Below are 14,005 nucleotides of genomic sequence, written 5' to 3'. Positions count from 1 at the left end.
GCTATTTGCTGAATTATGTTATGGATTCCGTTACCACGGACTAACAAGCAATTCAATGACGGAATTGCATAACGGAGTGCCATTAGAGGAACTAGAAGCTTATGGCCAGCATAACGGATCTGTCCGGTTTCTGTTATGCAGGAGAGGAGTCTACTGCATAACAGAAACTGGACAAACTTTCAAGCACCACTGTAATTATATTGTAGTTTAATTGTTATCAAAGTTTTTTTGTAATGTTTTGTTACTGCTGTAATTTTTATCGGATCATGTGAATCACGCAGAATTCATTGATTTCCTGTAGATTTCCCATATCATCCTGAAGTGAAGATACAGGTGCCCCCTCTTTATAATAACACTGAGGCCTCCCTGGAATGTACAATCTCCAACTGCTTTCCAGGTGTATTGAATGGGATGTGGCTGAAGAAGGACAGACTATCCGGAGAGACTCATCCCATAGCTGGAGAAGGGGCGTACAGGATCTGCAACCAGGAGTTAGGCCGACAGCCCAGTAATACATACTGCTATAAGTCATGTCTGATCTTCACTCCCACTGTGGAATCGGATCAGGGCGCAGAATTCATTTTCCAGGTGGAACATCCGAGCCTTGAGCAGCCCATGCAAAAGAGTACGGGAGCGCTGCAGATAGCTGGTGAGTATCAGACGCTGCGTTATTAGTAGATATCAAATAAAAATCAGAATTAACTTGCATATCTCAGTGTTAAAGGGAATCTGTAACATAGATGGTTAAGTACAGCCGTTGGGCTCCTTTAAACCCAATTAGCATATTTATAAAAACGTGTGTTGGGGGGATAGTGAATATTGTTCTAGACATTAAGGTTTATATGAAAAAGGCTATGGCAGAGCTACAGTGCCATATGAAGAGTTAGAAGCGATCTAGGTGGTGACAGATTCCCTTTAAATACATTGAATATCCATCATCACTTCTCAGTTGTAGTAGTGTCCTCTGCAGAGTATTGGTAATCTCTGGTAACTAGCATCTCAGGCAACTGTTGGAGTGAGTTTACATGTTACAAATATATTACAACAGTTCACAGTCCGGTATATGAGGATACGGTTTTCGATACCCCATCCACATATAGCATTAAAAATCTGTGCAAAATTCACAGCATGCACAGGAATTCTGTTGCTGAATCGTTGCAAATTTTGCTGTGTATTTGCAGAGTCTACTTTGTATGGCCTAAGTAGCTACACCCCCTAGGCCTTATTCACATGTCAGTGTTTTGCATAAGTGATTGATAAGTGATGCAAAATTAGGAGTGGATCTTCCACCAGGATAAGGTATGATGGAAACATGACAGCTAAAGTCTAAGCTCAGTATCTGAGGAAAGGGATTTAGGGGTCATTATTTCAGAAGACTTAAAGGTAGGCAGACAATGTCATAGAGCAGCAGGAGATGCTAGCAGAATGCTTGGTTGTATAGGGAGAGGCATTACCAGTAGACAGAGGGAGGCGCTCATGCCGCTCTACAGAGCACTAGTGAGACCTCATCTGGAGTATTGTGCTCAGTACTGGAGACCATATCTCCAGAAGGATATTGATACTTTGGAGAGAGTTCAGAGAAGAGCTACTAAACTAGTACATGGATTGCAGGATAAAACTTACCAGGAAAGATTAAAGGACCTTAACATGTATAGCTTGGAAGAAAGACGAGACAGAGGGGAGATGAGAGAAACTGCTAAATACATAAAGGGAATCAACAAGGTAAAAGAGGAGAGAATATTTACAAGAAGAAAAACTGCTACAAGAGGACATCGTTTTAAATTAGAGGGGCAAAGGTTTAAAAGTAATATCAGGAAGTATTACTTTACTGAGAGTAGTGGATGCATGGAATAGCCTTCCTGCAGAAGTGGTAGCTGCAAATACAGTGAAGGGGTTTAAGCATGCATGGGATAGGCATAAGGCCATCCTTCATATAAGATAGGGCCAGGGGCTATCCATAGTACTCAGTATATGGGGCAGACTAGATGGGCCAAATGGTTCTTATCTGCCGACACATTCTATGTTTCTATATCACTGTTAGAAATTGAGTCTGGAATAATCTGGGGTAAAACCTGCTTTTACTTTCACTTTCACCTGCATTCACTACATCGCGATTTCTATCAGTGATATCTTCCCCTGTACTGAACAGATTGCTGTCATTCTGGTATTGTCTAAATGCGTGGAATGTCAGCTTCCAAACAATATTTCTAGCTGGTACCAAACCGGAGATAAAAAGCAGCTTCCCCCCCATCCCCTTCAGTGTGGAGGAGAATGAGGGAGCAGCAGCAGAGCTGACCGCTGCAGGAGGAGAGAAAAAAACAGCAAAAATATATAGAAATATGACATTATCATCATTGTACGGACCCACATAATAAAATTATATTATTTTTACCACACAGTGAACTCCGTAAAAAAAAAATACACAAAATAATGTAAAAATTGCTGTTTTTTTATCTTTCACACTAAAAATAAAATAATAAAAGTTTCTTAATACACTATATGTACCCCAAAATGGTTCCTAAAAAACCTACAACTAATCCCGCTAAATAAATAAATAAATAAATAAAAAAAAACATTTAGAAGAAAAAATTGAAAAGTTGTGACTGCTAGAACACAAAGGGGGAAAATATTGTTGGTCCTTAAGGCTAAAATTAATGAAGTCACGAAGGGGTTAAAAATGCAATAGTGTCCCCTGAGTTGTGTGCCAACAAGATTTACTGCGGACACACACAAAAAAATATACAATAAAAAAAAGTGACATTTTTGGGAGGGTTTTCCAATTTTAAAGTGACTTTTTTTTGCGTTCCGTATACGGGCCATATTTTGATTCTGCATACGGTCTGTATACGGAACCATTCATTTCAATAGGTCCGCATCCGTTGCTCTGTTCCGTGGCCCCGCAAAAATTATGAGGCATGTCCTATTCTTGTCCGTTTTGTGGACAAGAATAGGCATTTCTATAATGGGCCTCCTATTCCGTTCCGCAAATTGCGGAAGGCACACGGGCAGCATCCGGTTTTTGCGGATTCGCAATTTGCGGACCGCAAAAAAGGCACGGTCATGTGCATGAGCCCTTAAGAGGTTAATTTTGCTCCAGATTTTAGATAACAATGCCTAATGCAGAACACCAACATGTGACTAATTGCTCACTTACGGTTGTCGGGCAGATTAATAGGAACGAGCCTGTAAAGGTGCCGCAGATCACCCAAAGAAAAAGCGTAGCGCTCCTTCATTGTGTGAAATTATCTTTGGTGCTGACGCCGCAATCACTGTTTCAGGGCAGCAGATTGTGCTGTGTTTGGACGAGTGATTGCACTAGACATCGCTTGGCCCCTTAGGCCTCTTTCACATGGGCGTCGGTGTGAGGGCCGGACAAGATGCGGGTGCGTTGCGGGAAAATGCGTTTTAATGCGTTTTGCACGCCCATGAGAAAAATCGGCATGTTTGGTACCCGAACCCGGACTTCTTCACAGAAGTTCGGGTTTGGGTTAGGTGTTGTGTAAATATTTATTTTTTCCCTTATAAGGCTATTTTTACACTTGCGGCAGTGTGATCCGGCGGGCAGTTCTGTCATCGGAACTGCCCGCCGGATCTGCCGATCTGGATGTGACTGAAAGCATTTGTGAGGCGCATCCGGATGCAGATCCATCTCACAAATGCATTGCAAGAACGGATCCGTCTCTCCGCTTGTCATGCGGACAGACGGATCCGTCTTGTATCTTTTTTTTACATTTTTACCGCATGCACAGACCGGAAGGACGGATCCAGCACTAATACATTCCTATGGGGAAAAATGCCGGATCCGGCATTCAGGCAAGACTTTAGTTTTTTTCGCCAGAGATAAAACCGTAGCATGCTGCGGTTTTATCTTTTGCCTGATCAGTCAAAATCACTGAACTGAAGATATCCTGGTGCATCCTGATCGGATTACTCTGCACTCAGAATGCATGGGGATATGCCTGATCAGTTATTTTCCGGTATAGAGCCCCTAGGACGGAACTCTATGCCGGAAATGAAAAACGCTAGTGTGAAAGTACCCTAACCTGGTTATAAGGGAAAATAATAGCATTCTTAATACAGAATGCTAAGTAAATTAGGGATGGAGGGGTTAAAAAATAAATAAATAATAAAACTCACCTCATCCACTTGTTCGTGCAGCCCTGCTTGTCTTCATTTTCTTCTTTCAGGACCTGGGAGGAAAAGGACTTTTGACGTCACTGCGCATGGTGATGGACCATGTGATGAGCGCAGTGACGTCACCAGATTTTCCTCCCAGGTCCTGAAAGAAGACGAGCCGGGCTACGCGAACAAGTGGATGAGGTGAGTTTAATAATTTACTTAGCATTCTGTATTCAGAATGCTATTATTTTTATAAGGGAAAATAATAAAGATCAGGTCCCCATCCTAATTGTCACCTAGCAACCATGCGTGAAAATCGCACCGCATCCGCACTTGCTTGCGGATGCTTGCGATTTTCACACAGCCCCATTCACTTCTATGGGGCCTGCGTTGCATGAAAAACGCACAATATAGAACATGCTGCGATTTTCACGCAGAAAATCACCGCTCATGTGCACAGCCCCATTGAAGTGAATGGGTCCGGATTCACCTCACTCATCGCATCTGCGTGGAATTCTCGCCCGTGTGAAAGGGGCCTCACAGTGGAGGTGATCTCTGCTTGTAAATGCATCTCTGCACCTCCACTGACGAGCAGCTATGACAAGTTGAACGAGTAAGCGGATCGTTTTTTTTTTTTTAATTACCCACAAGTCAAAAAAGATGCTGGAAGTGGTCCCCGTCCAGGTCTCCGGTCGGATTATCTTGGCTGATACTGCTCGCAGCTCTTCAGCAGTGAGGCTGCAGAAGAAAAAATGTCCTGCTTTTTCTAACAAGATGGAGCAACATGCCGCCCCTCACAGACCTCACTGGACGGGTTCCTGAACGGTTTATGGACGACCAAACTGTAAGCGAGGGGTTATGGTCCCCAGACTTGTGCACATGCGATTTTTATCTGTGGGGAAATTTGAAACAGAAAGTGTCCTCTAACCATCCACATCCCCTGGAGGAACTCAAGGAGAACTTCACAAACACCATCCGCAGCATCACAAGCCGTATCAGAATCCGACAGAATCCGACCTGAACGGGGACCACTTCCAGCATCTTCTGTGACTTGTGGAGAAGTGGCTCGTTCATCTTGTACTACTGCTGGAGGCGGCTACCTTTTCATCCTGTAGAATAAGAGTCAGATATGGAGAATATACAGTGTAAATGGAGTCTTGTTTAACATAGTCCAAAATAAAGTTATTTCTTTTAATTATTCAGATTTCGGTGACAAAGACGTTCATGAGCTTCACCAGCAGAACAGTATTATAATGTAATATCTGCGTGATCTGTGAGTATGTAACATGTATGTAACATGAAGTCCTCAGCATGCAGCTAGTATTATAATGTAATGTCTGCGTGTTCTGTCAGTATGTAACATGTATGTAACATGAAGTCCTCACTCAGTATTATCCAGAATGGAGACCCCCGCCCTTATATAACATACCTGCAGCTGTACTGACCTATAACCTTATACATAACAGACAGGACACGCTCCCCCAACTTCACAGCAACAATGTACCGGTTGTACATGACCAGTGATACCAGTGCTGAGGGGCCCTGGCCAGCAGCTACACTGGGAGCGATCTCTGCCTCACCAGCTATGTATGTGTAGTGTAATGTGACTATGTCTGGCTTTCTTATGATTTTACATATATTTTAAAGCACATCTATGATGAGACAGATCTAACTTCTGTAGAATGTGTATAAAGTTACACTAAGTGAAAATTAAATCCTCCAGAGCTGTAGTTCTATCAGCAACGTACTAACTGGATAATGCAGTACTGAGTGATACTCTCTGATTCCAACATTGATTCTGCCCGATCACCTTTGGACTGTGTTCACACACAGTAGATTTGGATTCTGTACATCTGAAAGGTCTGCACTATTCAGGCGCATGGAATAGTTGCATAAATGTCTGCAGCACATTTGTTAGACATGAACCTTTGCGGTTCCCCCTCTCTGCATTGATGGTACCACGATCACCCACTACAATGTATATGTAACTGTGAGACGTTAATGTATCTAATGGATTTTTAATAAAGCCTCTTTATATGTCTGTATCTGGCATTTTTGTTTTATTTCAAAATTTTCATATTTTTTCAGACTGAAAGTTTAGAAATGAGAAATGTTTTTTTTTTTCTTTTCTGTCAAATTCCCTTTTATGTGAACTCCGGACTACACCATTTTTTTTTTCATTGGTACATCAAGCGTGGAGAACTAACAGATCTGTTTTCTCGCCCAGTTTCCTTGGGGGACACAGAAGACCTTGGGGTATAGCTCATCTCCATAGGAGGCGTGACACTAAGTGAAGACTGTTAAGCCCCTCCTCCACAGCTATACCCTCAGCCTGGAGAGAGAGACTGCCAGTTTTTGCTTAGTGTCCAAGGAGGCAAGACACTCCCTGCTCTGCAGGGCTGTTTTCTCCTTGTTTAAATTTTAGATTTTTACTTTTTTCTTTTCTTTTTGTTCCAGATCATCAGGGACAACAGAGACGCACTAGACCTCTCTGCTTCTCCCGGGGTTGAGCTGCGCCAGTGCCGGTCACCCGCACTGCCTCCTCCCCCACAGAAGACAAGGTGGATCAGGGCAGCCCAGCTCCCCTGCATCCCGCCAGCGCAAGGGTCGCCCGCACGCCAAGTCCCTCTTCCAGCGTCCTGCCACTACGGTGCCAGTAGCTGAAGGGGCGACCCTGCTGGAACGGACCGAGGGTGAAGACGGCTATGGTGAGAGATTGGCTTCTCCAGCCCTACGTCCCCGTCCCCCCCGGTCTCCTGCGTGCCTGACCCTATACTGGGCCTATGGACCCTTCTGTCCCTGCTAGACCTAGGCTGGCCCCTGGGCTGCCGCAGGGCGACATTCTGCTCCCTCTCTCCTGGCCTCCATAGGTCATTGGCACCCTTCTCCCTACAAGAAGAATGCCTGGGGAGCTGCAGAGGTCCGCACCTAGCTGCCCCTGACAGAGGGGTTATGCAGGCGTCCCACCCTAACAGGCACCCGGTCTCAGGGTCCCCCTCCCTCTTACCGGCTACTGCTTCAGGGCCAGAGCCTTGCTTCCCCTGACCCTCCTCTGCCCTCACGGGCACCGGCCCAAGGGCAAGGTGGTTGTGGCTGTCGGCCACATGGTGCGCTGTTACAAGCCAGGGCCCGCTCCATGGGTGAATTGGCTGCCGAGCGCAGGGTCCTCGCTTCCGGGCAGCGGGTTGGGCACCCGCGGCCTGCAATATGAGCGCTATGCTTCAACAGCCCCCGGCCGACCGTCTATCCGGGTCCCCGGCTCTTCCGGCCCGCGGGGTGGGCACCCACGGCCGGCATGTGCATGCGCCGGCCGGTACTTGAATACTGTGCGGCCCCGGTCAGCCGGGCGCCGCTAAAAATTTAGGCCCCGGCTTCACGGCCTACTAGGCCGCATGATTCCGGCCTCTGTTAGAGGGGGCTGGAACTTCTCCAGGCGTGAATTCTTCCCGCCGGGAGGTTCCCCCGCCCCCAGGGGATCGCAGAGCCGCCCTCTAGGCCGGATCCCTGTTAACCCTTTGGGTACAGGCCGGCTTCAGATGGGCCTGTATGGCTGCCCCCAGGGGATCGCAGCGCCGCCCTCCAGGCCGGATCCCTGTTAACCCTTTGGGTACAGGCCGGCTTCAGATGGGCCTGTATGGCTACGGATACGGTGCTGGCCATGTGCACGACCCCCTTCCATAGGTGGAACGCTGCACTCTCACTGGATTCGTTGCCGATCATGTGCGTGACCCCCTTCCATAGGCGGAACGCTGCACTCTCTGGATTCGCTGACGCCCATAGGCATGACTCCCTTCCGTGGACGGCATTCGGCACTCTCACTGGATTCACTGCCAGCCATGTGCATGACCACTTTCCATAGGTGGTATGATGCACTCTCATTGGATTCGCTGCCGGCCTTGGGCATGCCTCCTTCCCTGTGGCGGCATACATACACTCCCTCGGTCGGTGATGTTCTCTCGCCGGTACGTTGTTGGCCATGTGCATGAACCCCATACATGGCGGGGTGCTTGCACTCTCACTGGATCCGCTGCCAGCCATATGCATGACCCCTCTTCCGTGGGCGGTGTACGCACTCTCACTGGATTCGCTGCCAGCCATGGGCATGCCTCCTTCAGGTGACATACACACATTCTCACCGACTGATCGCACTCTCCCTGGATGCGATGCTGGCCATGTGCATGACCCCCCCCCCCCCCTTTTTCTGGGTGGCATACTACACTCTCACCGGATACGTTGGCCTTGAGCATGGCCCTCTAACATGGGTGGAACGCTTGCGCTCCCATTGGATACGGTGCTGGCCTTGTGCGTGACCACCCCTCATTCCATGGGCGGAATTTTGCACGCTCACGAGATTCAAGGCTGTCCTTGTATGTGCCGTATTGGACTTGCACATGTTCCCCTTCATTGGCGGAGTAGTTACACTCTCACGAAATTTCGGTGTTGGGTGAATTGTTGCACACTCACTTAATGCTAGGATAGCCCTGTGCATATCCCCCTTTCACTAGGTGGACCTCCTGCATTCCTGCTGGATACTGTGTGGCCATGTGCATGGCGCCCTTCGGGGCGAAGTATGGTATGCCCTACTTCTCTGACGTAGGTACGGCCTTGGGCATTCCCCCCTTTTTTGGGGCGGGCCTTGGCACCCTTGCCGGCTGCAGTTTGCCAGGTACATTTCCCCCCTTTCGGGGCGGTCAGTTTTGCGTTCCATCGCATACCATACTAGTCTTGTGCATAACTCCCTTTCAGTTTGCACTTGCACTTCCGTAGATACTGTGGCACTCTGTGGCTGGCCCTCTCCGCTGAGTGATATTTTTGCAGTGAGCGGACGTTCTTGTGCGTTGTTTGGGCCGTGTATACCTTCTCATCCCGTAGGTGGGTTGGCCTTCTCACTGCTTACGGGGCTACTCGTACGTATGCCTCCTTTCCTCCTGCGACATATTTTTTCTCTTGGGAGACGGTGTTTGCAGCAAGCCTTGCACTATTCTCTAAAGAGATCATTCTGTCCACCTGTGTAAGCCTAAGGTGTTGTCCTACAAACAACAAATGAATGCCTTATATATAAGTAGACGGGCTCTACCTGCTCACTACTGCACCGAGCTGGGCGGTGCTCATTCATTTCGTTGGCCCTTCCGCCGGGGAGTGTTCGTGGTTCCTAGATACGTACCCATTCGTCTTCCCGCAGCATTGTTTCCCTGCGCTAGCGGTCACATGGTCGAGAGTGCTGTCTGCAGTGCCCTTCGCATTCTATGTTGGCTCTGGCGGGACTACGGTCCCCTCGCCTACTACTATTTCCTCCTACCAGGTTCGGGCCGCTCTTCTTGGGAAGGTCACCCAACTTCTCTTGGGTGCTCGCTTACCCAGGTCCGGAGGACCTCCACCTTGGGTTCTTCAGGGTATTCGCCTTCTGCGAGGCGGTGAACCGGGCGTCTCAGTGTAGCGGGGTTCTGCTTTTGAGCTGTCCTATGGCTTCTCTGTTGCCCACTCCTCCTTTCTTTTGGAGGGTGTTATGCCGGCCTCTGTCTCGACTGCCTTTTCTCGCCGGTTCTGTTTGGCTCCCACTCGGTACGGATCTCTCCGATGTGGCTTCTGTTCCGGCCACGCTTCAGAGGCTGTTCCTTCTCTGCCCTCCCCTCTGGGGAGAGCATGGTTGTTCATGTGGATGGTTCTGGTGTTCCTTTTGGCCTCGTACTGTCCCCCTTGTCCACACTGACTGTACTAGCTGTGTGCCTATTTACCGGGTCTACCGCGTTCTGTCCTCCCGCTGGGTGCAGATTGCGTTTTTTCCATTCTAGGCAATGTTTCTGCTATGGATTTACCTTCTCGGTAACTTGGGAGGACTACCATTTAGTCCGTCTTCCTGTGGTGGCTACATCGGCTTGGGCTTTAGCCTGTCTTGTCCTGGCATCGGGCGGTTGCTGGGCGGACCCTTCGGTTCCTGTCCGTCTGCTCCCCCACTCCGGGTGGATACGGGACAACTTTGCTCGGGGCCGACGGGACCAGATCTACCGACCGTTCTGCCTGTGTTACTGATCATTGGGTTTTCACCCGCTTGCCCAGGCGACTCTAGTGGTCTCGCTAGTGTTCGCTTCTAGCCGAGTTTTCGTCCAGGATCTGTGGTAGGACTTAGGGCTTTACCTGGGGTTCTGTGGGAAGCTGGGCGTTCCCCCACTCTGCCTTTCTCTCTCCATGGTTCTGTCTTTCTCCAGTCCAGCCTGGACCTGGGGCTGGGACTCTGTTGCTTGAAGTATCAAGTGTCGTTCCTGTCCTTCCTCTTTCAGCGTTCCCCGACCCTCTGGGCCTGTCAGGACCTTCTTCCATGGAGCGGCTCTTGGGTTCCTTTGTACTGCCCTCCGGTACCGTCCTGGGAACTACATACTGGGCTCTTGGCGCTCCAATTTTTCTTTGGAGCCGTTACAGAAGTTCTCTCTACTCCTTCTGTCCTGTACGGTTGTGTTTCTGTAGCCATCGTGTCTCTGACAGGTGCCTGAGTGGCGGCCCTTCTTGTTCTGAGCCTTCTGTCTTCCCCCAGGACAGCGCTGTTCTCCATTCCGTCTCTTCCTTCCTTCGGAAGGTGGTGTTTGTCCTTCATTTCATTGAGGCAGTCGTCCTCCCCTTCCCACCCCCGGGAACGGACATTTCACCGATTTGGACGTTGTTTGGGCCTTGCAGTTTTTGCTTGGAGATCTCCGACTCTTGTCGACGTTCGGTCTCTTGTGTTTCCAGGAGGTCCGCGCAAAAGGTTGACGGCCTCCAGGGTGGCTTTCCTCCGCTTTCTCAGAGTGGCTCTTGCTGTGGTTGCCGCACCAAGGGCAGGGTTCTGCTTTTGGTGTCACCATTCATTTTGCCAGAGCTGTCGGTTTTTCCTGGGCCGGAGGCATTAGGCTTTGGCCATGCATTTGTGCAAGGCGGTCACTGGTCTTCCTTGCACACCTTACCGAGTTCTACAGGGTGCATACTCGGGTTTCGGCGTATGCTGCCTTGGGCCGCCTGCTCTGCAGGCGGCGGTTTTTTGATGCCTTCGGGTGCTTCGCCTTGGTGCTGTGGTCCCTCCCCTTTTGGACTGCTTTTGAACGTCCCAAGGTCTTCTGTGTCTCCCAAGGAAACTGGGCGAGAAAACGAGATTTTTGTATAACTTACCAGTAAAATCTCTTTCTCGCTCTTTCCTTGGGGGACACAGCACCCACCCATTCTTTGTTCTTCTCTGACGGTTTCCGAGTTTGTTTACCCTTTGGGTAGTTGGCTTGTTGGTTCCACTTTTTGGACTTTGCCTTTTCTCACTACTTGGACACACAACTGGCAGTCTCTCTCTCCAGGCTGAGGGTATAGCTGTGGAGGAGGGGCTTAACAGTCTTCACTTAGTGTCACGCCTCCTATGGAGATGAGCTATACCCCAAGGTCTTCTGTGTCCCCCAAGGAAAGAGCGAGAAAGAGATTTTACTGGTAAGTTATTCAAAAATCTCGTTTTATCATCGGGACAATGGACCTCAAAGGACCATTCATCGCTCATTTTTCCATCACAGTCCAAAAAAGTCACTTGCTGCTTGTGAATTGACTGGTTTACAGGGAGTCCATCGCCTCATTTCCCATCTGCACTGCGGTGCACACACATATCATGTGAATCGTACTTTTTTTTTTACTTTTGCGGTGTTTCAATCCCCCAGAAAATGAACTTTGATATGCACACGGAATGGTGCTCGTGTATTGCGAATCCGCAATACTGCCACGGAGCGCGCACGTTTGTGTGCAATAAGCCTAAAAGTGATTGCTGATCCTCGTAGCACCGTGGAGACTGACATGGACCTGGCCAATTGTTTTCAGGACTGTCTCTTGTAAATGGCTCTTAGGGCACCCCTACAAATTTATATACACAATGGGGGTCATTTACTATCCAGAAATACGCCTATATTATTTGTATTTCTGGTGCAGATTGCAGCAGAAAGGCTATTCGGGCCACAATCTGCAACTTTTCCTTGCTCACGCCAGGTCTTATAAAGCTGGTATGGCTTGGGCGAGGAAGGTGACAGGCCGGCAGACCGTCTCATTCATCATTTTGTACACTTGTTTTAGGCGTAGAAAATAGTCTAAATATAAGACAGCAAGGAAGCTGGCATAGATTTAGACTGGTGCTGGATGCGCCAAAGTTATGTAGAGGCCGGCGCCTCTTCATAACCTCGGTGGATCCAGCGCCAGCTATAGGGGTCATTAAGACCAGCGTCTCCTGTCCTCCTGTAACTTTCGAGGTTTCAGTGACTGTCATTTCTGGATATGTTTTTTCTATTTCTTAAAATCTGTAACTGATGTTTCTCTCTAGGGATGAGCGAATCGAAGTCCACAAAGTGGATGTTGATCCGAATTTCCGGATAAACTCGATTTGCCGCAAAGCCGAATTTCCTTGTGCTTCTCGGTAGTGAGTCAATTTAACCTGAAATTGTGTAAAAAAACGAAACAAAAAAATAATACTTACCTGCTCCATTTGCTTGCGATGGGCCGCCGTCACCAGATTATTATTATTTTTTGTTAAATTTGCCTAAGCAGCCGAATCAAATTTTTAAATACTTCACTCGTCTCCATTTCTCTCCACAAATCCCATTTTTGGGAAGCCTTGATCAATAGACCGGTCCCAGATATTCCTAAACTCATTAAGCTTATGTTGATGAATAATAGAATATACATAGCGGGAGCAAGGAAGACCCACACGGTTAGCCTAGACAGCGTGAAATATAAATTATGTTGGATTATGGTTAACCGGTTGTGAGGGGATACAGTCACCCCAGGGGTGTATACTGACAGCAAAAGACTCCAAAAAGTGTGCGTGCACATGGATCGAAGACGGAAATGGCTAAAACAGATGCAAAATGTGCATAACGGATGCTTAAAATACAGGATCCATTTTTGAGAGTTGAGAAGAACAGAAAACGAAGCGGTGATGTGAACCTAGCCTTAATGTTAGACGCATGGGAGGAGATCGATTTATTAAGACTTTTTGATGGCGGTCTTGCTATTTCCTGCTGCTGGAGGATGTGCTGAGGTGCAGGTTTCGTCAGATATTAGGCGGGTGCTCTGACACCTAAATTGAATTCTGTGGCAGCTCCAAGCTTTCTCTCTTCACTGATGCCAGAAAACTGGCTTAAATAAAGATAAATGTGACTGGCCGACGTTAGAGGACATCCCCATGGGACAGATATGCTGCGAAATGTGGCAAAATCACAGCAGTTTACAGTACCAGCAAAAATCTGCAGCATAAATTATTGGGGTTTTCTAGTTTCATGAAATGGATGAGCTATCCTCAGGCACCCCCGTCAGTCAGCTACTTGAAGGGGCTGTAGTGCGAGAGCTGTGCCCTCTCCAGTGTTTGCCTGCACGGCCTCTATGTTGTAGTGGTGGGGCAGTGTAATTACCGCTGTACACCCCATGCTGTAATTACACTGCAGCAGCACTGCTACAAGGGAGACGGCGTGCAGCTAAAGGAAAAGGACACAGCGCCCGCATGAGGTTTGTGGCCTCTTCGTGCAGCTGATCAGCTGGGGGTCAGACCCTCACAGATCTGATAGTGATCCTGAGGATTGGTCATCAATATCACGAAACCGAAATACCCCTTTAACTTGTGGTGTTGATTTTAAAAGCAAGTTTAGGGCGCCTTCACAGGAGGCAGATATTGTTGCAGAATTTTCTGTGACTGAAAATCAGTCCTATTCATCTGAATGGGGTTGTTTTGGCAGGAAGCACATGGATTTCCCCAAGCCCCATTCAGATGAATGGAACTGATTTTCAGCTGCAGACATTCCTGCAAAGAAATCTGTCACATGTGATTTACTGTGAAATCTACTGTGGATTTTCACCACTGATTTCACACGTTGTGTAGAGTTGAAATCCCAGCAAAATCCAC

The 14,005-nt window shown here is 48.1% G+C and overlaps 1 protein-coding gene across 1 annotated transcript in view; it reads left to right on the top strand.

Moving 5' to 3' along the window:
* Window positions 1-6,160, top strand: part of LOC121008694 — a 73,168-nt gene extending 67,008 nt beyond the window's left edge. Inside the window, exons 17-18 of the mRNA XM_040441391.1 lie at window positions 302-649; window positions 5,323-6,160. Of these exons, the coding sequence (XP_040297325.1) occupies window positions 302-649; window positions 5,323-5,378 (404 nt within the window). The 3' untranslated portion in view covers window positions 5,379-6,160. The remainder of the gene's footprint in view (window positions 1-301; window positions 650-5,322) is intronic.
* The last annotated feature ends 7,845 nt before the right edge of the window (window positions 6,161-14,005 follow it).

Source organism: Bufo bufo, chromosome 7, assembly GCF_905171765.1.
Source record: "Bufo bufo chromosome 7, aBufBuf1.1, whole genome shotgun sequence".
Taxonomy (NCBI): Eukaryota; Metazoa; Chordata; class Amphibia; order Anura; family Bufonidae; genus Bufo; species Bufo bufo.
The sequence above is the reverse complement of the archived record's forward strand: the minus strand, read 5'-3'. Positions and strand labels throughout refer to the sequence as shown.